This window comes from Megascapheus bottae, chromosome 12, assembly GCF_031878675.1.
Source record: "Megascapheus bottae isolate mThoBot1 chromosome 12, mThoBot2.hap1, whole genome shotgun sequence".
Lineage (NCBI taxonomy): Eukaryota > Metazoa > Chordata > Mammalia > Rodentia > Geomyidae > Megascapheus > Megascapheus bottae.
The window spans coordinates 44,826,852-44,852,777 of NC_143520.1; the positions used below are offsets into that span (position 1 = coordinate 44,826,852).

Genomic DNA, 25,926 nt, shown 5'->3' on the forward strand with positions numbered 1-25,926 from the left:
TGTGTGTGTTTGTTGGTGCTTGGGTTTGAACTAAGAGCCTGAGTGTTGTTCCTTCATCTTTTATCCCTCAGAGCTCATGCTCTACCACTTCAGCCACAGATCCAATTCATGTTTGTAGTGGTTAATTGGAGACAAAACTTTTATGGGCTTTTCTGCGTAGGCTGGTTTTACTCAGTTCTCAGCCTCCTGAAGATCTAGGATTGTAGTAGCCAGGATTATTTTCTGAGGCATAAAATATCAATCTGAGGAAAGTGCTAGGTGTGTCAGGTATTGTATATGAGAAAGATTTTGAGTAACTTCATCAATCCAAATGAACACATTGAGAAATCAGCATTGTAAATGACATCCTCATAGAAGCCTGAAAGTGGAAACAATGACAATTCATTTTCAGAAGGAAATGGTCAAGTTGAATCCTGCAAAACATCAAAAATATTTTATATTGGGGTTGGGAGCATGGTCTAGAGGTAGAGTGCTTGCCTAGCATGCCTGAAGCCCTGAGTTCGATTCCTTAGTAACACCCACAGAGAAAAAGCCAGAAGGGGTGCTGCGGTTCAGGGTAGAACGCTAGCCTTGGGAAAGCTCAAAGACAGCACCCAGGCCCTGAGTTCAAGACCCAGGACTGGAAAAAAAAAAAAAGAAACTGATTGTATTCCTGCAAATCTGTAGGAAGTGTTCCTTCATTATCAAACAGGTATTCAAAACCACAAGATTGTTCATCAGTGAGTTCTTTGTAGATATAAATAAGAAAAGAAACATATACATATTCTGTAAAAGTCAGCAAAACTCTTCATAAGTTTTTTGTTTTTGTTTTTGTTTTTGATTCCTCGGTACCACATACACAGAAAAAAGCCGAAGTGGTGTTGCTGCTCAAATGGTAGAGCTCTAGCCTTGAAAGTCCAAGGACAGTGCTCAGGCCCTGAGCTCAAGTCCAGGACTGGCCAAAAAAAAAGCCAATGTGTAATGACATAAATAGATAGTAGATATATTAATACTCAAGCATTTTAGTTTTTCCAGGTAAGAGAATGGAGACAGGTGATAAGCATCTTCTCCCTGATCCCTAGTCTGGATGAAGCAAAAGTAGTGACATACAGTTTGATACAGACACTTCATATTTGCACAATGTGACTTTTCAAATGTTGTAGGCTGTAAATGATCTTTCTTTCCTTCCCATCCTTCCTCATTCCCTTTGGCCAATCCTGGCCTTAAACTCCTGGCCTGGGCACCCTTCTTTAACTTTTTCATTTTAATCATTTGAGGCACATCTTCAATTCTCGGCCTCTGCTACTTAATTGGAGAGAAAAATCTTAGGTTATTGTGCCCAGACTGGCTTTAAACCACTATTCTCAGATCTTAGCCTCCTACACAGCTAAGACATATGCGTTACCAGCATCTAGCTATTTTAAAAAATAATACCATGAGTAGAAACAGAATTGTAAACATACCTCTTCATATTTCTTACACACTAGGTTTTTTCATCAATTAGAAATCAAGAGTAAAAAAAGTAACATTTTAATTTACATGTATTACATTTCAAAGAAAGAGGTTAAGTGGGGGAAATCACTTTGCATGCAATTAACTTTTAATTATTGCCCTTAATTTAAATCTCAAGAGTTTTTTTTAAAAAGAAACCTCCTAGCTTGAAAATTAACTATCTACCCCAAAACTCAGATTCAGATCAAAGAAGTCCTTCAAAAACAAAAGATGCTCTTAAATACACCACATCAAGCAAAATGTGATAATTGCTATAATTTGTAACAAAACTAAATTTCATATTCAATATTGAAAATCGAGTGTAAAATACTTATTTGATTAACCTTCATTGACTTAACCATGAGGCTCGACCCAATAAGTAATCTAAAACCGAATGGCAATAATTCCCTTGAACTGTATGACAAAATTTTCTGTCATAAAGGAAATATCTTCAAGTAGATTGTCCAAAATAGAAACACTTGAAAGAATGAATACATCCAGATCAGATTCATTACACAGCTATTTTACACAAATGCCATTCTTTTATGCTTGTTTTAAACTTTTACACCTCCTAGCTACTCTTATCAAAAAGTTATTCAACTGAAGTAGGGCAAACACTTCAGTTCCAATAAGGCCTAGGGAACAAATTTTTGAAAAGCAATTTCTCTGTTCATTTGGATTCTACCTCTCTATTGACAATTACAGGTTTTTACTTTAAAGGGTTGTTATTATTGTGAGGGCAAGCATAATAGTTCATGCCTTAAGAATGAATAAGATGGATAAGGCAGGGGGGGGCATGTTTTGTACCATTCCACAACAGCTAACACATGGCTGAGTAATTTAGACAAAAAGGTAGCGTGTCCATAGCTGGTAAAAACCCAGCTCCCAGCTCCTTGAACCTCTAAGTCTCTATCTTCTGCTTCCTTGCTTGGAACTACCCCACTGCCTGGACTGATTCATTAATTCCTGCATTGTTGTCTCCCTCTCACCTTTTCCCTTGGTGAGCAGTCTCCATCAACCTGTGCCTTCCCTGCCATAGGTCAACTGTATGTATGTCTGTGGTTCATTTGCCTGAGCCATATTCTTCCTAGCACCTGCGGAAAGTAAACTACATTGACTCCTAATTTAAACGGCATGGCTTTGAATGTTCACTATGGGTTTCCCAAATCTTGGTGAGGGTAGTTAGGGCTTGTTCTGGTGAGTTTCTTCATCGCAGCACCTCCTGGCCTTGACCATGTGCTTAACACCTGCTCCGTGTCCAATAATCTTACTTTGAATAAGAAGGGAATGTGTCCAGCAGAAAAAACTTTCAACCTGGAGATTTCTCTACCTATATCCAGAAGAAGGAAGAAAAAAAAAAAAACAAACACAAAAGCCTTTTACAAAGGATCAGATTATTGGTGTTACTGGGGTGTCAAACTAACCTCTTTGGGGACATATCTTCAACTAGAGGCTCAAGAACCTTCCATGGCTCCAAATCCAGAGGCTTAGAGCCTTGGGTCACCCTCGGGGACAAGCCCTTCCGGTCCACACACGTGTCGAACACCCTCGTGGGGGACCCCCAGGCTCTCGTCGCCCCCCTCCCCCGCTGCCCCTTCGCCTCCAGGAGCGCTGGAGCATGCCCAGTGGCCGCGCTGGAACCACGGGGGGATTTGCTGGAGAGCACACTCCGCTTCTCCGGGTTTTAACTGCAGCTCGCGGGCGGCGGAGGGACTGGGGTGCCTGGCGAGCGGGGCAGCTTTTGGCTGCGGGAAGGGGGAGCCTGAAGCCGCCACGCCGCCCGGGGCTGTCTCCCGCCGCCCCGCGGTGTGCTCGCGCGAGGCGGGAGCGCGGCGCGGGACGGCCCCACTTGGCGCACCCAGCGCGGCGCGTGGAGCCCCGGGGCGGCGGACTGCGGTAGCATGCGAGCCGGGCTCCGCGGGCGCGTCCAGACGCGGCACCGGCGCGGTCAGGTGCAGGGAGCCTGGCGCTCGCCGCCCCGCTAACTTGCCACTTGCTCGTGGTGCGGTGTCGGGAGCCCGCGGCGGGTGGGTGGGGGGAGGGCGGGAGGGGGCGGGGAGTTCGAGGGTCTGCGGTAGCCGAAAGGAGGATCCCGCCCGCGGGGGAGCTCGCCCGCCGCCGCTCGCCTCCCCCTCCCCGCCGCTCCCCTCCCCCCCACCCCCATCCCCGCCACCGCCGCCGCCGCGTTTCCCTTCCGCCAATTCCGAGAGAGCGAGCTGCGGACGGGCGCCGGTGACATGCGATCTCGGCCAAGTGACAGTCCCCGAGTCTGAAGTGCCCGCGAGGAAGTGAGCTCCGGAGCGGGCCGCCGGCGATGACAGCCATGAAGCAGGAGCAGCAGCCCACCCCAGGGGCCAGGGCGAGCCAGGCACAGCAGCCGGCCGACCAGGTGAGAGTTGGCGATCTGGGGTCCGGGAAGGGCGGGGTGGGGAGAGGAGGCTCCGCGCTGCCCCCGCTCCCAACCCCCGCCTCTCCTTTCGGGCTCCCACCCCTCCCTCGCCCCCACCCCCGCCGCAGTTCCACGAGCAGTTGTTCCTTGTGATCCATGGACTCAGCAGGAAGTTAGAGCCTCTGAGTGCGCTGTGGGTCCGGGCGAGAGGATGCGCAAGGTGGAGAGCCGCGGGGACGCGGGGCGAGAGGTAAAGGCTGGGGGTGTCCTGGAGTAGAGCTCCAGCGGGCGGGCCACGGTGGGAAGGAGGGGAGGTCGGGTCAGAGGAAGGGGGGGTGATTAACACGCGCTGGCAGGATCTCTCGTCCTTCTGGAGAGGACCACTTGAGGGGTTCAAACCCTGTGGTACCAGGGTCTAGACGTGCGCTGTCCCCCAAATACCCAACTAGGCAAATGACCTAGGCCGGCAGAGTTTTTCCCTTGCCTCCCTCTTTCGAGGAGGTGGCGGCGGCAGGAGGCGAGGTGGGGAGAAGAGGATGCGTTCTGCATCTGTAGTCTGCTGAGTGGAAGGTGGCTTGGGGAGCAGAGGCACTGGCTCTACTGATTTGTACATCCAGAGGGGTTGTGTCTGCGGAGACTGGGTGCCCTGTGCCTGTGGAAGGTGGATGATTCCTTTCCCCTTTACATCCTTTAACACACACCAGCCCGTGTGTGCGTGTGTGTATGTGTGTGTGTGTGTGTGTGTGTGTGTGTGTGTGTGTGTGTGTGTGTATCTTTAAGGACCTGTAGTCTCACTGCATGCGAGATTTCTCCATTTAATCTCTGTCTTCGGATTGGGGTGATATGGGAGTTCGGTGATGCTCTTTCCCAAAGTTGGAGGGTCAGGAGCACGGAGATGGCATGGTGTGGCGGAGGGAGGCTGCTTGCAGCCTGCTCGAGCTGCGGTCACGTTTACATCCATTAGAACTGGGCAGAGAGAAGCGCGCTTTGGTCAGCGCCTCGCCCTGTGGGGGCCAGAGAACCCGGGCGCTGGGGTACAGGAGCTGGAGCTCCTTCTCCCTGAGGGGTGCTCTGTGAAAGGCCACCGTAGGCGTTCCCCACAGACACTCCCAGTTCATCCTTAGAAGTGGGGTGACCATGGGGTGCCAACAGCTTGACCTCAGCAGTCAGTGGGCTCTCTGAAGAGCGCCTGTGAGGGAAGCTGTCCAAATTGTCCAGAGGGCTGGCTAGGGAGAGCGATGCCAGCAATGCTGTTATTAATATTCCAGTCTTGGTCATCTCTGTTGGCTTGTGGTCTTTTCTCTCCCCTTCCTTCCCTTCCTCTCACATATGTTTCACACAGGTGGTGGAGATGATTGAATCCCTTCAAGCTTCCTTTCTGTTAATGGGGGTGAATGCTGTTTTTTCACAAAGCACTGGTTTTCTTAAACCACCCTCTTCTCCCCATACCTATAGATAAGGATTCACAGAGAAGATAATATATCCCAATGCCCCATTTCTCTTTATATCTCTTCCAAACCCCCAGCACACACCACCATATAGAAACTGCTTAGCAGATGTATAAAAATAATTTCACTCAACGAGCATGAATGTGGCATCCTCTTTCAGGCTTGACAGCCTTTAAATTTCATTAACAAGCCACCGAGCCTCTTTGCTGCTCTTAGAATGATACTAGCCATAAGAATGATAAGTCAGATAAGAGTCCCCACATGAAATCTTTGCTCACTAACCTGTGACAACAGCTGGTTACTTGAAGCGCTGCAAACAGTTCAGCCATGGTGGGGGTAGCTACGGAAGGAAAGGAAAGACAGAACATGCAGAAGCTGAAAATGTGTATGCAAATAAGTGGACATGTTGTATATGCGCAGCAAATCCTTCTTTCAGGACTAATCTACTTAAAATTCACAAGGAAAGATAGGTTCAAGCTCAAATCCATTTTTCTTGTCAGTATTCCTATTTTTATGGTCAATTCAAATATTCAGGGAGTGGCCATTTGGAGAACTCTTCATTTTAACTTAGTAGGTTTAAGAGATTTCTTGAGCATTTACATAATTTCCAAATGTCATTGGTGTGCATTCATATACATGTGTTAGAACAGACTGATGTTGCCAGAATGAAAAAAGAGGGAAATATCCATATCTATTTTATTATTTGACCAAGGACTACCCTTTGAATTGATGACCATGTAACATGGGTAATTGCTGTGGATGCTTGCATAATTGAAATAGATGACTGAGTAGTTATGAACAGATTTAGTAGTTGTGGTCTCATTTTACCATGGTCTTTCAACTTTTATGCAATACTGGCTACAATACCTCTTTGAAGACACTATTAATTATACTAGCATGCTTGATGTTTCAAACAGGAGAAGATTCACAAATTTAATTCAAAATAGAGCTTTGTGAAACTCTGCTTCAGGTTATAACAGGAGGCATGTGTTAGCTGTTCATTCATTTGTATTGATTTTGCATGATTGAAACTTTTTAAGGTTGCCCAAAAAAGTCTTTCACTTTCTATGATAGAGATTGTTATTGGATTTGAGGATACTTATTCTGAGCCACTAAGTGAGTACCTGTTTCTATTTAGCCAAACAACCTAGCTTTTCTTGGAGGAAAAATGATTTTGAAGCAATGTAATTATTTGGTTATTGTTGCCAGACTGTGGAGGGCTTGATCTTTTTGTTTCATTTTGTCTGTGACTGTTCTGTCACATACTGCTGTGACCAAAGATATCATTACTTTTAGAAAGAGCAGGAACAAGATAATTTTTATCTTTGAATCATTGAAACTATTTAAATCATATCTGTGATATTTTAAAGCTTCATTGGTGTTTTACAACAGTTATTCTGGTTTTCATAACCTTTCATCTTTATAAACTGTCAAAAATATAAGTAATTTAACATGATTAGAAAAAATCCTTTCCACACAATATGATCAACATCTTATTTTACATGGACAGATCCCAAATCTTGAATGGCTAGATATAGTTAATTGTTTGAAAACGACTGCTTCCTGAGTGTGTGTTTGTTCAGTGAGGTGTGCTTTAGTTGATAAGCTAGCCTGTATCAAATGCTTTGAGAATCAAAGAGACAAATGCAACTTTTGAGGTACATCCTGGTGCACTTTATTTTGAAGTGGAGGAGGTACAGAGGATTAAGTTTAGCAACCTGATCAAGCTAGTCCAAGAAGTCATAGTGATGATAGAGTTGAAACTTAGCCAGGAGTTTAAGTCTGACTCGTCCTAAATTGTGCACATAACAACCCGTTCCTATTATAACTATGTCATGCAATCACAAGTGTTGTGTTGCATATGTATGCATAGAGCACTTTTAATGTAAAATGGATGAGGAATTTGTTTCAAGCTTCTACTATAATAATGTTTGGCATTTTAAGTTCACTTGATATCACCTTTAGGATCTAAGTAGTATAAAATGATCTAGGTAGATCCTTATATAAACAATAGGAAGTTTTTTTAAAAAAAAATCTTTGTTTTATCTGTCCTTGACGATGTTGTGATCCTCAAGGTCTGTCTGTTAGGAGTGCATTCTTATATGCTCAGGAAGATTAAGGCTTCAAATTTCAAATTTGTTCACATTTCCACCAGGTGGCACCCTTCTGCTGAATGCAAAGGGGAAAAAAACTGTCAACAATTCACAGTTGTCATCACTGTTACTAAAGCAAAACAATACACACACACACACACACACACACACACACACACACACACACACACAATGGGGAGATCAACTTCATTTTCTGGAATATGACTAAAATGTAATTTTAAAAGTAATTGTTTCTCAACAAAGATACTTATGCAACATTCTATTCCTGCTTTGTCTTTGTAATTGTTGTTCTTAATGTACTATGTGAAGCGATTTCTTTTTTCTTCTTTTCTCCTTAAGGTTTATCTGTTACTGCATCTGACTTTGGTACTTGGTATATTGTATATATGTTTATTTATGTATTTGAAAATGGGGAGGTAAAGGAAAAAACAAACTAGTGGGAGGGGTAGGGAAAGGGAAAGGAGGAAAAAACATGGGAAGGGCTAACAAGGTTCAAGAAGTAATGTACCTACTACCTGTACCCCTCTGTACATCACCTCAACAATAAAGTAAAATTAAAAAATTATGTAGCAGCTTCCTAATGAAATAATTCACCTTCTAAACTATAGAGAGATATATAATATGTGAAAAGTCAACTGCAAAGTAGCCATTGCACTTTTGACTTCTAGGTAATATTAATCTGAAATATTTTAGTATGGAAATTGCTATTCATTATTTCAGCCTCTGTGAAACCAGATTAAAATAGTTGGAATGCATGCTTAAAAAGTTTGGAAACAAAGTCATTCATCCATGTTTTCTTGCTAATATATAACTCATAATCTCATCAGTAAAGTATTTTTTTTGTCACTCCTAGGGCTTGACCAGAGGGCCTGAGCACTGTCTTTGGGCTTTCTCAAGGTTAGGGCTCTAACCTGAGCCACAGCATCACTTTCATTTCAGCTTCCTCTATGTATGTGTTACCAAGGAATGGAATTTTTGTCTTCATGAATACTAAGCAAGCAGTCTACCACTAGGCCAAACTCCTGGATCCAGTAAAATACTTTTTAAACAGAACTTTGAAAATGGTTTTATATCTCATACTGAGTAATTTAAGGCTAGGTTTGGTGTTTCATGCCTTCAATACCAGAACTGATGAGACCTGAGCAGGAAGATAAAAAAGATCCTTGAAGTCCTCTTTGAAATAAGAAAATTGACCCTATTTACCTCTCCACCCTCCTAATCATCTTGTTTCCCCCTTCCCTATTTAAAATAAACAAATAAATGTATATACAACATACCAGGTAACAAAGTCAGATACAGTAACCATATGATATTAACCATAAGGGCAAAAAAAGAGAAGAAAAATAACATAGTACATTAAGACTAACAGTCACACAAGATAAAGCTCTTGTTTCCATATCCTAAAGTTCCTTTCATTTAGTCTCATCCGATATGACCTTATGTACTTAGGTTTTGAGCTACTGTAATCCTCTGTTAGGAGAATCCTAGACATGTACTAATTATTATAAATGAGGGAAACCATTAAGCTTAAGTTCTTTAGGATCTGGATTACTTCACTTAATATGAGAAGTGTATCAATGCACCTTCTCAATCATATCAATGCATATTAATGCACAAGAAGTAATGCACCTACTACCTGATGAATGTAACTATAACCCCTCTATACATTATCCCAACAATAAAAAGAAAACCTAGGAAAGGGATATAGCTTAAGTTCTAGAGTGACAATGGTAAAATCCCATTGCTGTTAAAGAAAAGATAAGAAAAGAATATGCATCTCCAAAGTAGATGTAAACCACATGTGAAAAGAAAGGTATACCATAACTGCCTACGAATATGAGGTTGCAGGTGCATTAAAATTTTGCATTTTATTTAAATTAAAGAAATAAGCAAATTGAAAAAACCAAAAAGCAACAACAACAAAAAACCTTACTCTTCAAACCAGTGCTTAAATATAAGTATGTTAATATCAGGGGAATTCTATATAATTTGATTCAGAAATTTAATTTAGGTTAATTAAAAATAGTAGGTAGAAGTCTCAACAATTGCTCAGAGATAGTATTTTCTATTTTCTTAATTCTTTTATTTTACACATTTAAATTTTATACAATATTGAACAAGCAGCTCAATATACAATATATATATATATTATATGTGAGATATTTACAGAGTTAAGAACAAACCATGAAATGACCCCTGCTGAAAATCATCTAATATGTCCACATGTATAGCTGTATGTTTATTTCAGGGACTAAGGAAATTGCACATTTAAAAAAGATTAAATTACATAGAAAGCAAGTTAAAGAAAATTGTATTATTAAATATTAATATTGCATTATGTTATGAAGTACATTATATTGAAAATAAAACATTTAAACTAAATTCCTCCCAGCCTGAGAAAAAACAAAGCTATTTCAAAACTTCAGTTTCTTGAATCATTTATGACTATATAATGTTATACACTTTAGTACAAATGTGCCCTTTTGTTTACTATGTATAAGGTATTGTGTCATATACAAAGTGCTAGAATACTGTGACTGAGGTTGTGCACTGTATATCATCTGTCACAAATAACTCATTTACCACTGACTGCATATATATACTGTAAATCAAATTCAAGGTCAAAGGCTGCTCATCTCCCCCAGAATCTATTGTATTTTTCTGGGACAGGATAACCCATCTTCATTTCACCTCTGAATGGGGTAGCTGTAGGTCTTTATCTGCTTGCTTATATGGATTGAGAAAATTTATGAAAACATCTTAATAATGTCTATATCTATTAAATACATAATTGGGGGACTCATAGTCTAGACAAATTTTTCATAATAAAAGAAAAAAGCTAATAAGCCATATATAGCTACTGAATTATTTTAACATTTTCCTAAACCATTCCATTTTTTTTACACAAGTGTTTGACCACTCATGCGGTCATGAATTTGCTCATACATATAAATATCATACTACTACAGTTGAATCTCAGACATTGAAACTTTAAATTATTTTGTTATACATCAACAAGTATTCAATATGTGTGCAAACTTTGATCTAATATCTAGAGGTTTGTGTGTATGTTTATATGATATTGGGTTGGTACATACATACTTAATATCTACATGAACATAGTTTTTTTTATTAGATTATTATAGAAGATTAAGTAAAAATCACCTTGTAACAATTGACTTGTTTCTACTATTTTTAGACAGTAACCCATCTATTCTCCCAAAAGGCTTAGTATGGTCTTTGAAGTGTTCCTGATTTAATATTCTCTTTCCAGAAGTTTGCTTCACAGAAATGATTGATTTAGAAGTTCTTTGCATATGGGAACTGAAGCTATGTTGAGTTGAAATTCAAGGAAAGGATGGTTGAATGAATAATGAAACCTGATTTTGCATTTGGAAAGGTTCTCCGAACAAGTTACACATCATCTGACTTAAACATTATTGTATTGCATCATACTTATTGTTGTCTTAGGTAAGGACAAAACTCTGTGTATCAGGCTCCATAGAAAATGAAGATCTGTGAGGAAAGAGTCCTTTTCATTTTTTTCATATATTTTTATTGTAATTAATAGAAGGGTTACATGATATTTGCCAGATAGATGGTGCATTAATTTCCATACATTGATACCCTTTCACATGACTTGGTCCACATTTCCCTCTCCCGCACCCCCAACCCTCATCTTCTTTCCCCCCCCCCATTCCCTATCCAATTTCAAATAACCAAATACAAATATATCCAATATATCAGGTAACAAAGTGAGATACTGTAACAATATGAGATAACCAAGGGACAGCAAAAGAGATGAGAGATAACATAGTATCTTAAGAACAACAATCATTCTTTGTATGGCTTATGTTTCTATATCCTAGAGATCCTTTCATTTAGCATCCTACTATATGGCTTTTTGTATCAAGGTTTTGCTCTATTGCAAATCTCTGCTAGGAGAGCCCAAGGTTTCTACTGATTATGACAAATGAGGGAATCCATTGAGCCTAAGTTCCTCTGAGTCTGGCTTACTTTACTTAATATGATCTTTTCTAAGTCTTTCCATTTCCTAACAAATGGGGCAATATCATTCTTTCTGACAGCAGCATAGAATTCCATTGTGTACAAATACCACTCCTTGGCACAGGTGGAAACTTTCTTAATAAGGACCAAGAATCACAACAAATCAGAGAAAGGCTGGATAAGTGGGACTGCATTAAACTGCAGAACTTTTGTATGGCAAAGGACATAGCTAGTAAACTAATTAGGAAGCCTACAGAGTGGGAGAAGATCTTCACCAACCATACAACAGAGAAAGGCCTCATATCTAAAATATATCAACAGCTCAAAAAATTGAATCAATCCAAAACTAATCTCCAAAGTAACAACCATCCCATTAAAAGATGGGCCAAAGACTTAAAGAGAGCCTTCTCTGAAGAAGAGACAAAAATGGCCTATAGACACATGAAGAAATGCTCAACATCTCTGGTCATAAAAGAAATGCAAATCAAAACAACTCTAAGATTCCACCTCACTCTAGTTAGAATGGCCATGATCAAGAAAACTAATAACAGCAGATGCTGGAGGGGATGTGGCCAGGAGGGATCACTACTACACTGTTGGTGGGAGTGCAAACTCGTTCAACCACTATGGAAAGCAGTATGGCAGTTTCTCAAATGACTAAACATAGAGCTACCCTATGACCCAGCAATTCCACTACTAGGCATTTACCCAACCATCCAGAAACAAGGAGATACTAAATCCACCAGCACAACAATGTTCATTGCAGCACTATTTACCATAGCAAAGATATGGCACCAACCTAGATGTCCCTCAGTTGATGAGTGGATCAAAAAGTCCTTTTCATAGTCTTATCTTCATCCTATTTCTGAAATATACATGAAGATTCAATTCTGATATTCTCTGAGGGTCTGTGTCCTGAAAGCAGGATTTAGACAAAGCTGCATTACATAATTGAGAACTTGAATGGTAGTCTTTCTTGTGATTTATTTTGAAAAGGTGGGCCAGAGAGACCACTCGAAGTTGCATTAACCGTTCCTACTTGTGCTGGAAAAAGATTTAAAAAGGAGACAACCAAACAATATGTTAGTCACGTCTCATCTCCAGAAGTGCCTTCCATATCAGTTAGTATATGCAAGATATAACCTTTTTTAATTTTCCATGTTTCGAAACAAGATATAAAGTCTTTTTTATAAAAGAACCTTTAACTTAAATAATTCCCAAACTGATTTTAATGATATTTTTTCTCAGAACCTCAACTAAAGATTAGATATTTAAACAATGCTCAAACTACTGTCATTTAAGACACAGCCCCACTTTATTTGGTAGGTAATTAGACATAAAAGTTTCCAGAACTTAACTGCCTGGGCTGGCTTTAAACTGTATCCTTAAATCTCAGCCTCCTGAATAGCTGTGAATTATAGACATGAGCTACCAATGCTTAGCTGAATAGATATTTTTGTTTTTGAGAGAATACACATATAAATATCATCAATGATTAAACTTAAAAGTAGATTGTTTCATTCAGTTAGTGTATAAATTTAAAATTTTGAGAATATATGAATTTCTTGAAAAGTTTATTTTCTATCTACTGTACTAGCTTGCAGGGATCTTAAAAATTACTTATTTTCTTATTGGAGTACCATAAAACTTACATGCTCAAGAAATAACATGAGCATATGGATCCAATGTCTCCACCAAGCTTATGCCTTTTCTGTGATCCTAGGAATCGATGTGTTATTTCCTGGCTATCATATTGGCAGTGAAAAGTGTGTGTTTGTGTGTGTGTGTGTGTGTGTGTGTGTGTGTGTGTGTGTTTCATAGCTGGATTCAAATGGCAGGATTCAGCCTTCTTCATATCTACGGAAGTTGTCAGTCACTGACAGTGACACAGTGCACTGAGGGATTTCTTCCTCATCTGTCCCTATGTTAGAGCCAGTCTGTAGATCTAGGCAGTGTCTGTGTTATGGAATTATTCCTCTAGTTTCTTTGTCTCCCTTTGACCTTGTGCTATCTCCCACCCAATCCTAGTTCCTCCACAATTCTTTCCCTTAAAATTGATTTCCTGGCGTGTGGAATGATATATTTGATTTCAGCACCAGCCCCACTAGCCTAAATTCTTCCCTTTGAGTGGCCAAAAAATAGCACATGATGCGTCCACAAATATTTCGGTTTCATGTGTCTTTCAGAACAGGAAATAGGCAATTTAAATGCTTATACTTACACAGGTTTATATTTATACATCTATTCCACATACTTTTTTCATACATTTTTATTGTAATTAATAGAAGGGTTACATTATATTCACCAGATAGAAGGTGCATTACCTCATATACATTGATACCCTTTCTCATGTCTTGGTCCCCATTTTCCTCCCCCCTCCCCCGCCAGAAATTACCCCCTCTTGCCATCCTTCCTAGACATACTGGATTTGAAATTAGAGGTATTATTGGAGATCAAAATCCAGCTTACACTTGATTCATAGCCATGAAGTGAGCTGGTTATCTGACTTTCCCTAAGTCCCACCAAGACAGAAGCTGAAAGCATCTCTACTGATTTCATCTGTGGGGTTGTTTTTTCCTTCTGGTGCTCTCCTGCATTCCTGTAGGAGCTTGTCTCTCCCTTCTCCTCATTTCCCCCTCCCCCAGGGGCTTGTCTCTCCATCCTCCCCATCCCTCCTTCATTCCCCAGGACTAAAGTATATGCTGCACACTGCCTGAGAAACTTGAAAGACACTGGCGTTCATCAGAATCACCCTTACTCCCTGAGATTTCTTTCAGTTCTCTTCCCATCCCAGCCAGCACTTGCACATCTCCCTAGGGTGCTCCTATACCTTCTGTTTCCTGGGATGACTTCTTCCCTGTTATTCTTTACTGTACCTTATTTTACCACTGGCCAATGTCCTGCCTTCCCTCCCCCCAAGGCTAACTAGGGAAGGTCACCAAGTTCTGTTTCTGGTCCTCAGGTGAGCTCTGCTGCAGCTCAGGGTTTTCAGCTAGTGTGGATCTCTGCACTGCAGACATCCCAAATGTTTTCTTCCTGTCCAAATGTTTCCTTCCTCTGTAAGGCATTCACCTTACAGAGCCTTACAATCCTGATCTCCAAGGTCTCCTAGTTTTCAGAGATGAAGTTGATCTTATGTAATCTCCCTCAGTATTATCTCTTTTGCCCTTTTAGTGTTTGTATCACCACCTTTTCTTTCAGACTCTCATACTTTGGGGAGAAAAAAATAAAATTCCATTGTCTTGTCCAAACCAAATGCAAAGAAGTGCATACCAAACAAGGGGGGGAGGGAGAAACACAAATGACAAAAGACATGCAAAGGAAATTTCAAGAAACTATCATTAATGCTCTCAGAAGAATGAATACAAATATAGCATGCATAAAAAGCTTTAAACAAGCAGACTATTCAGGCAGTGGGGAAAGTCTCAACACTTTTGTTTAAATGATCATAACAGTAGAAGTCAAATGAAGCAGGTATGATTAATTTTAATATACATCTAATCTAATCCAACATAACTATCAAAAACACTTAAACTTTTAGCATGTAATCAAAGGAACACAATAACCAGTGACACATTTGGTGTCCTTTTCATATTACACACATCTGAGTGTCAGTAGCCATGGGTGACAGGACTTCTGTATTAGTTTATACCTCTAAACCCTTAGATGGAAACTTGCTTCTACTCTGTCCACAAGACAGAACTTTGTGGTTCTAAATTCAAGAGGCTCCATTTGCATAGGTCGAGGCTTTTCCTGAATGAGTTGCTCAAATTCCTGGGCTGTGAGGGAAGGAGAGACTAAAGATTTGGGCTCAATCCATTGGCAGCCTTGTGTTGTCACATTTTGGGGTTCTTAAAGAACTTTTTTTTTGTAAAGATCTTGTTATGTAGTGAAGCTAGCATTGAAGATTGCATTCTACATCAAGACTCTCATATTATGTAGTTGATTTTGCTTCTTGGGTAAGATTTCATATTTTTCCTTTGTCTTCCCTCTCTCCTTTTTCCCTTTATTAAAAATTGACCATCTTCTTTGCCATTTTTTCCTACTTACTGGGAGCTTCTTTAAACCTTTGTTCTTTTTTTCCACATACTTTTTAAAGTTTCAAATTCCTAAGCTAAATAAACTTAGTTCTAGGCAAGTGGCCCTTAGTCTTTTGACACTGGTTTGAAGACTTTCTAGAAGAACCAACTCTGTATGTTCTATTTGCTAGCAATGTTCCTCATAGCATTGTGAAAGTTGCCTATGAAATTTACTGTTTAGTTGGGAGTTGACTGGGCCTATATTAGTCCTTTTCTCTTGATTCAGTGTTTCAAAACATCTACTCATCTCCTCACTTAGCATTTGGAATAGCAACTCTTAGGGACTCTGGAATGCATGTTTGGGTCACAGAGTTATTAAGAAGTTACAGAGGCTGGGAGAGAGAAAGTGGGACCAAAATATGAAAAGGGGTATCAGTGTTCTAGAGGTAATGTACCCACTACCTGACAAATGTAACTGTAATTCCTCTATCATTACCCCAACAATAAAACACAATAAAAAAATCCAATTGGCAGCATTTTTTAGTAGATAGGATTTTCTTCTAGAAATGGATCACTTCTGTTCTTTTACGGGGCTGTCAAGGTCCCAAGTTCCAATCCAAGCCTAAAATATGTTTACATAGAAATGATTAAATGTATCTGAAGAAATTTTAATCCCATGGAATTCCCTTTAGTTGAAATGAATGAGCCTTTCTAGTCATTTAATCTCACGTTAAACCCTCACTTCTTGACTTTTTAGTTTGAGTTAGTCTGTTTTGATCAGACAGGGCATCTACAAGTAGAATAATTGTTTATATTGCAACATTATTGTGAAGGTTTGTTATTGAGATATGTTTATTATCTACAAGGCACTGAACATAGTGTGCTTATTTGATTATTAATGTTTTGTTTAGTTCTGTGAGACACACACTGTGATATGAAGTTAGCTTGGCTACAGGATGAGTTCTAAATGTTAGGAATTTCACCTTGGAAGTGCATTTCTTCATTGATTTGACAAATTCAGAATTTAAAAATGCCTTAAATTTTAATATCAAGCTCCTGTTTCTTGATGTGGAGATGAGTTGTTTCTGAGCAAACATGGATTAGGAATTGGTTACAAAAATGCCAGGCTTCCAGTTTTATACTCCTTATAAAACCCACAAACTTTAGAACTTAAAGGTGGAGAACTGAATATGTATTTTCCTTTTTCTGAATTTGTTATTTCCTTTCCACATCTCATGGTTAAATTCCATCTCATGCTCATAATGCGTTTTGTATTCAGGGTGTTTCTCCATTCCTTCTCAGAGCTACAGTCCTTGAGCTGTAACTGCAAGTCTAAAAAAAAGAATGGAATCACAGATGGTGCAAATATTTGAAAATAGGTAAATACAATCTAGGATTAGCGGCTCTGGCTCAGAAATGTCAGCTTCACATTGCTTATTGGTCACACAGGCAATTTTAGTTAAGAAAAACCCAGGGCAAAAGCATTGTGATAGAAAATTGCTGGTTTGGGGTTGTACAATGTAACAAGCCCATAATTGTTATATAAACCTCAAAATGAGTCACTCTGTAACAAGTGGAAGATATTTCAGAGAGGTCACAAAGCTCCAAGAGGTTATACAGAGGATTAAAAATTAAACAGATATCATAACAGTACCATACCATCTGCTGACTTCCATTTAAAGCCAAATTTTAAAGAGAAGATATCCATTTATGTGGATGTGCTTTAAGTAGGAACATATTAATTGACCTGAATATTCAAAGAAACAAATTGCAGGCATAAAATTTGCAGATCATAGTTAGTAGTACATGTTTGTATGTGTCTTTTCATGTTGGAATCTGTTTTTGTTTTTATTAAAACTTTATTAACATTGATTTTTACATCATATTTCAAATGTCATGTTTAACAAACAAGTATTCAAGAAGGGAATCTCTATATACAATCACTGGCACATAGATTTTTGAACCTAGCTAAAATTAAGCTGTCATAGATTTTTTATTTGGTTTGGTTTGATATTAGGACTTCATATTTGTATGGTTTGTTTGCTTTCTCAGCTTGTCCCTGCCACCTCTCTCTCTGTCTCTCTCTGTCTCTGTCTCTCTCTGTCTGTCTCTGTCTGTCTTTGTCTCTGTCTGTCTCTGTCTCTGTCTCTGTCTCTCTCTCTCTGTCTGTCTCTGTCTTTCTCTGTCTCTGTCTCTCTCTGTCTCTGTCTCTCTTTGTCTCTGTGTCTCTGTCTCTGCCTCTGTCTCTCTCTCTTTATTTTCTCATTTTTCATTCTTTTTTATTTTTATTTTTAGTTGGGGGCTTGAACTCATGGACTGGATGCTATCCCGGAGTTTTTTCACTCAAAGCTAGTGCTCCAACACTTTGAGCTACAGTGCTGCTTTGTAAAATGTGTGTTTCTCTCCTTTTTTTCCCCTTTTGGTTGGTTGTGAGTATTGAATTTAGGACCTGTCTCTTAAGCTTTTTTCTCAAGGCTAGCAGTCCATCACTTTGAGTCACAGCTCCACTTCCTCCTCCCTATCTTTTGCCAATTATTTTAAATCATATTTCACATGTGCTTCTGAGCAGTCTGACCTGAAATGACAACCCTCCAGAGCTCAGCCTCTTGAATTTCTAAGGTTATAGATGTGAGCCACAAAGGCTCAGTTTGTCTCTGAGGATTTTAGGCAAGAGAAACTATTTTTTTTTTGCCAGTCCTAGGCTTGCGCTCAGGGCCTGAGCTTGGATTTTCTCAAGGCTAGAGCTCTACCACTTGAGCCTCAGTACCACTTCCAGCTTTTTTCTATGTGTGTCTTGCCTAGGAATCGAACCCAGGTCTTCGTGCATGCTAGGCAAGCACCACTAGCCCAAATTCCAGGCCCGAAGAATTAATTTTTATTCAGATCTTTTTGTACTGAAGTATTATAAAATTCTGCCTACATCATTAATCATCTGGTTCACTGGTAAGTCAACAAAGAATAAGAAAGCCCAACTTACAGTGTTTTACCTTGTTATCTAATATATTGTATATATGTTTATTTGGTTATTTGAAATAGGATAGGGAAGTGGGGAAACAAGATGAGGGGCAACAAGATGAGGGGCAACAAGATGAGGGGCGGGGGTGGGGAGGAGAAATGGGGACAAAAACATGAGAAAGGGTATCATTGTGAAGTAATGCACCTTCTATTTGGTTAATATAATGTAACCCTTCTATTAATTACAATAAAAATATATGAGAAAAGAAAGCCCAACTTCCAAATTTCATGGCTGATAAATTTGGTAGTTTAAAAACTTGAACATTTTTCTCTTACAACTTATTCTTTGCCAGTCCTGGGCCTTAAACTCAGGGCCTGAACATTGTCCTGGAGCTTTCTCAAGGTTAGAGCTCTACCACTTGAGCGACAGCACCACTTCCAGCTTCTTTATTCTATGTATGTGGTACTGAGGATTTGGACCCAGCTCTTCATGCATGCTAGGCAAGCATTCTACCACTAAGCCAAACTCCCAACCCTCTTACAACTTTTTTTAGTAGAGTTTAATTATGTCATTATAAATTATTTTTGTTTTGTAGAGTGATGTCAGAAAAAGTTAAGTAGGAATTATCTCCAGGATTAATGGCTGCTTTAATTTCCCTTTTTTCAGGCTAGTAGGTTTAATAAGTGAAGAAGCTATGTTTCTTGGATGTGAAGAAGCATCACGTGATGTTGTATTACTTTGAAGTTTAGATTTTCTACCATGTGTCATTTCTTATGTAAAAGTCCACAATGACAGATCTGGACCAAGTCAAAAACTGTATTCACTAGTAAGGAAAGCATGACTTTCATTTTAATATGTTCTGTGTATGTCAAAGATCTCTTAATATACCACCCAATGAACTTCTTTGACTCAAAGAATGTTTGAATATAGAGATTTATAAATTGATCTGGGAAAGGAATGAAAAAATAGAAAATTACATTCAAAACTGGTTAATAACCCACAGAACAGTTAAACCATAACATTTCTGGCTGTCTTTTACAGTAGATAGAAAGTTTGTTTATACCTGATCCGTCAATATTCAATAGTAAGCTATAACTATAGATTCTGATCCTATGTTAGATAATAAATACTAAGCCAATGAAATACCTACTCTAAAAATACACACACACACACACACACACCACACACAGACACACACACACACACCCCACAACCACCACCACCACCACTTATGCCAGCTGAATAACAATATACACTGACATAGAAGATTTAAATATTACCTGCAGTTCTCAAATATGCTTTCTAAAATCTCCAACCTTAGAAAAAATTGTGCAGTCTAGGTCTACCCAGGGTATCACAATTAACTTTCTAATCAATTTTATCAAAGCCTTTTGTGGAGCCTAGTGGGTCAGATTTGATTCACCAACAGCTAGGTCTTGGAATACAGCCAGCCAGTCAGCCAACACTGGACTAGGTGTCTGAAGTCTAGAGGAGAATAATTTGGTAACCTCAAAAGCCTTTCTGTAAAGATTAGATAGGATAATTATAGAGAAGTGGAAAGCCAATTTCTGTGGACCAATATTTATGTCAAAGACATTGAGGTATAGTCTTGGAGATGGCTGTATTCTTTCTAAGACAAGGAGACATAAACCACTTATGGGTCAAGGCCGATCTTGAGATTTCCCTCCTTGCTACTATTGCCCTGACTGCCACTACTCTGCTTAACATCTAACTGTGTAGATTTGGAGTTCTATCATGGCTTTCTATAATCCTTTAAGACAGATCAGAAAACATTAACAACTTAAATCTAGCTTTTGTTCTGTTTTCCCTATATGATGGCTTATCATGCTTGGTCTTGGAAATTGATATTTATGGTGAAGAAAGATAAATACAAATGGAAATAAAAGATTGAAATAAGGCTGAGAATTTCAAAAATAGAATTACTGTCTGGTCATAAGGAGAAAGTACCTGATTTCATGGTCACTCCTTTTCTCCGTGTGTGTGTGTGTGTGTGTGTGTGTGTGTGTGTGTGTGTGTGTGTGTACTTGTATTTGTTTCAGTCCTGGATCTTGAATTTAGGGCCTAGCATTGTCCGTGAGCTAGTTTGCTCAAGGCTAATGTGCTACCACTTGATCTACAGCCCCACTTCCAGCTTTTTGATGGCTAATTGAAGTTAAGTTTTCATGGGCTTTCCTGCCAAGGCTTGCTTCAAACCTTAATCCTCATATCTCAGGCTCTTGACTAGCTAGGAACACAGGCTTGATCAACCAGTGCCTGTCTGTCTTGTGTTTTAATATGTGGGCATTTGTATTCTGTGTTCATGGGCACAGTGAATATATTTAACTTTACAGAATTATTGGATTCTATTTTCTTCAAACATCTTTATTTTTTTAATATTGTTTAATTTAATTTTTTATTGTTGGGGTAATGTATAGAGAGATTACAGTTACATTCGCCAGGTTTTAGGTGCATTTCTTCTCCCACACTGATACCCCTTTTCATGTTTTTCTCCCCATTTTCCTCCCCTCATTCCCCTCTCTATCACCTTGTTTTCCCTCTTCCCTTTCCTATTTCAGATAGACAAACTTATATACAGTATACTAGATAACAAAGTCAGATATGGTAGCAATATGAAATTAATCAAAGGGAGAAAGAAGAGAAATAACAGTACATTAAGAACAACAATCACACAAGGTAAAGCTCTTGTTTCCATCTTTTAATTTCTTATAGAAAAGATATTCAGAAGTTGTCCGTACATACATCAGCTTGTTGGCCACTATAGTTTGATAGCATAAAGTAGAATGATGCAGATGTTCTCTACGTGTGCTTTTCAGTATAATGACTGTCCACATGTGATTGTGAAAAACTTGAGTTGTGGCCAGTGCCACCTTGGAATTGAATTATTAATTTTATCTGATTCTAATTAACTTGAATGTTGCATAGCTGCATGTGGCTAGAAGCTATTTTATTAGGAAATCAGGTTTTGGCCATTACTTTTAAAACTTTACTGAGCATCTGAATTACTTGGGGAAGATTGCAAAATGTGGACACATAGTAAATCTAAGGTAGAGTTCAGCTGCTGCCACCTCTGGATTATATTCTTGGAACTAAGGCTTTATTTCTTGGCAATAAGAATTTTCTAATTTTCATTCATGGCTTTGCCCAGCTCACAAGCATTATTCGTGACTCTGATGTGCCTGTGGTAAAGTTACTATCTAAATTATACGCAGAAGGGAATTTTTTGTGTTAAAGTTGCTGGCATTTTTATTATTATTGATGATAGCTAAAATTTTGCATCTATATTATACAATAGTCAGCTGGCTAAATTACATTTAATCCTGACTATAAACTTATGTAATGGATGCTACTTTTGTGAAGATTTTGCAAATATGTAGCGAAAATTAAAACATTCCCCACATACTACTGTAGATAAATGAAGAAGCCTCCCTTCAATTACATGAAATCATTGCATCATAATAACCAGCAATAAATATTCTTTATGAAATTGAGAGCAATGATTTGTTTTGTTTGGCAGATCCACAAATTGGATTAGATTAAGCACGATGAATATAAATAGAAAACAGATCCAAAGTATCAAACTAAGAAGCTTCTGCATAGAAAAGGAAACAGTCAAGGAAGTATAAAGGTAGTTTCAGTGGGGAAATCAAACAGGTTTTTTTTTCAGCCCCAGAAGCATAATAAAGGGAAGGAACTTCTGCTTATTAAACAAAAGATAACTTGTGCATTTACCAGGCCTAAAATCAGCAATTATTTTAATGGTGCTGGGATTTGAACTCAGGATTTGTTGCTTGGCACAAAAGTGGTCTCCAGTTTTTCAGTTGTTTTGAAGTTTTGTTGGTTGTGATTAGTCAGCTAGGTCATCTTTCCTGCCCAAGGACATTTCTTGGCTGCCATCCCTCAGTTTAAGGCCTCTTGTCAAATCTAGGATGACAGATAGGTGCCACTCTCCCTGTTCAGCTTGTAGTGGAGAAGGAGTCGTGTGAACTTTTCTGGCTACCTGGGATTATGGAGAATTATCTTTCCAATCTCAACCTTCTAGGTAGCAAGAATTACAGATATGAACCACATTGATAATAAATACACCAAGAAGATAAATAGCATTATTGAAATGATTTTTGATTTTTTTAAAGAGAACCAGCTCTTTTTAAAATGACTCAACTGTTTCTCAGGAGGAATATTTAGTTGTCACTTTCAACAATAGGGAAATATACTTACATAAATGTATAAAACTTTTTACATATATATGTATAATTTAATCTGTAAGGAATTCAGAGCTAGTTAAAAATCAAGAAAACTCCTTAAAAATTGTTGGAGAATATTTTTACAAGACCTCTTCTACATAATGGCAGGATAGCCATAGTACAGCTGGATTATTAACACTAGGGGGAAAAAAACCATTATTTTCTGTTGCTTTAGGAACCCAAATTTCAAGTTCTTGATGGTCTGCAGATGAAGAAGTAGGTAAATCAACATAAGTAGGATTTTGGTAGATTGCTTTCATTTTAATTTGCTATATTTTATTTTATTTTCTTACATTACTGGCTATTAAAATCATAACCTTGTGCATGCTAAGCAAATGTTCTGCCACTGCGAACATCTACAACTACTGTTTACTACCTCTCTCCCTCTCTATCTTCCTTTTTCTCTCAGTGCTGGGGGTTTGAACTCAATGCTTGACTTGCTAGGCAAATGCCTGCACTTATTTAGCTCTTTTTATAGAACCTCATTAAATGGCTCAGATCAAAAAGACATATGAAATGTTACCAGCATGATTCCTTATTTCATGTTAGAAATATTCGATCAGTAGGACTTAAACTAAATCATAATGAGTTACTAATTGCACCTTTGCACATAAAGACTAGATAGAAATATCATTTGATTTCATTAAAAAAAAAGTATCAACCCATCTGTTCTTTATACTTCAAGGTCTCTTAGGTTAGACCTATCGTTTCTCAAATTAACCTGAAAGCCTGTCAAATAATCTAATTAAATAATCTAATTACAATGATACAGGGTGGTTTATCAGGAAATCAGGATTTTCCTGACCTCTGGGGTTTAGTGTGTGTGTGATGGTACACCTAATTTTGTTTCATTAGGTATTTTAGAGTCATGACATGCTGAATGTATGCATTGTAATACATGTCCTTGAAAATGCCTAACTTGAGCATCCTATCACTAGAACTATGCATGTATACAAAAACACCAGGATATGTGCTCAGAAAGGGGACATAGACAAATTAAGTCTTTCTACTTTTATTTTTATTTTCTGTTTTACAAAGAGGCAAGATGAACTAATTGAATGAAAATTATTTTGCTTCTTTCTGAAAACATGAACCTTTCACTTACATTTCAATTCGCCAACAGGAAAATTTAAAAGCCCCCCTTTTAACATAACACATTTTATTTTTACTAAGACTTTGCAGACTAGACCTGTTCCTTTTGTCTTGAACTTTGAAAAATAATTTTCAAACAGATAGTCCTAGTGTAAGAAAAAAATAGCTTAAATGAGCTACTTCCAGTGTTTTTCAGAAGTCACAGTGGAAAGTCTGGTGAATAATTATTCTTACTTGAAGGCATTCTAAAAGTCTTTGAAGCCAGATTCTTTACCTCATTACAAAAAGTTGCAACACTTGGTGTCTTAAAACAATCACTATCTTATTTGCTTATAATTTTTCTTCCCTGAGCTTCAGGCAGGATCTGGTGATTCTGGTAGGACACAGTGGATGATTTGTGTATCTGCACCAGGATACTGGTGAGGGTCCTCCGTTATGCTGCATTTGCTTAGCTGGGGTAGAAGGGAAAGCCAAGGAGGTTTCATTCCTCTTTCTGCCATCTTTGTGCTTCTTCCTGGGAAATATTTTTTTGCTCAGATAACTTGCAATTTCTCAGAGAAAAATTGTCTTTCCAAATGGAATATTATGAGCAGTGAAGGCAGAAATTGCAGAACTTTTATTGACCAACTTTAGTAGTAATAGGACATCACTTCTGCCACATTTTATTGAGTAAAGTAAGATAGAAGCTCAGTCTATTTGCAAAGATAAGGAAAATGAACTTCTCATTTACATGTAAATGTGATAAAGTATTTATTTGCAAATATCTCAAATCAACTGATATTCATATATTTTTGAGCAAAACATCAGACCCATATCTGAGTATAGGCATTCACTGTGGAAGTGTAGTTCATTATAGAAGTATGTTCAGGTAAGGATGGAATAAGGATGAAAGTGATAGTGTGGCCTGACATCAATAGCTCATGCCCTGTAATCCTAGCTACTCAGGAACCAGAGATACGGAGTTCCAGAAACTCCAACTCCAATGAGGCAGCCAAATGGACACATGGCTTAAGCTGTAGAAATGCCAACTGAAAAAGAAAGCTGATCAAGATCTTGAGGCAGCGATGAGTTTAAAACCATGTGTGGGAAGAAAAATCCCTGTGAATCTCTTATCTCCAAGTAACCACTCAAAAACTAGATATGGCACTGTGACTCAAGTGGTAGAGTGCTAGTTTTGTGTACAAAGAGATTCAGGGATAGCAACTAGGTCCTGAGTTCAAGCTCAGGACCAAAAATATAAAAAGAACTGTTCTTTATGATAAGCATGCTTAAGAGCATATGAATTTGTATTCTGCCTTAAAAGAGATACCAATATAAAAGAACCATCTTTACGTATACTCACAACATATATCTATTTTGGAATAGACTTAATGTAATGCTACATAGAAAATTATGGTATGTTCTAAATAATCTTTTGATCTGCAGAGAAATTATAACCATGCAGAATAATTTTATATCATAAAGTAAATATACAATTACACATCTGAGAAGGTACACATTATTCAGGAAGGGAAAGCTTTTGCATGGAAATTGGTTATTATACCTATAAAGATACTTTAATTCTGTGATATAATTACTTTAATGAATTCTCTGACAGTAAACCCTTTAAATTATCATATTTCATGCTGAATGAAGGAGAAAAACAGAGAATGTTAGGAAATTGAAAATTTTATGAAAAGTCAAGCTTTAGGGATAGAAGGAAAATGACTTTGGAAAAGACTTTGCGTTTTCAGGAACATAATACAGATTTATATAGAGTATTTTAAAAAAGTACTTCCATCTCTTCTTAATGGTTTATAAATCTTTGTTCTCAGTAGTAAAACTTTGTGATGGGAACTCCAAAGCAAAGAATAGATTTAGATGCCCATGTAGCAGGTCCTTAATTAACAGTAGTTTTCTCCCTCATTTTCTTCTTGGATGAGATGTAGGTGTTTAACTCATAGGGAAAGATAGAGGAAGAGATATCTCAAAAAGAGAATAACCATAGAACCTGAAAGAAAGAGATTTATTTTCTTCTGCTCCAATTCCTTCAGTAGGCCTGTTTTGTTTAAAATACTATTTTATCCTTATATCTTTCTCTACTGCCATGTGATATGAGAATGTAGGTATTAATATACTCCAAAAGTTAAACTTTGGTCTACACATTTTTGAGTATAATGTATCCATAT

At 38.4% G+C, this 25,926-nt stretch overlaps 1 protein-coding gene across 2 annotated transcripts in view; it reads left to right on the forward strand.

Moving 5' to 3' along the window:
• The first annotated feature begins 3,507 nt into the window (after positions 1-3,507).
• Dpp10 (dipeptidyl peptidase like 10) overlaps positions 3,508-25,926 on the forward strand; it is a 636,241-nt gene continuing 613,822 nt past the window's right edge. The window contains exon 1 of one of the 2 annotated variants that reach the window (XM_090342925.1): positions 3,508-3,859. In XM_090342925.1, the coding sequence (XP_090199051.1) occupies positions 3,785-3,859 (75 nt within the window). In that variant the 5' untranslated portion in view covers positions 3,508-3,784. Of the gene's footprint in view, positions 3,860-4,039; positions 4,110-25,926 lie in introns of those variants that run through there. The other variant, XM_090342926.1, reaches the window with a different exon arrangement.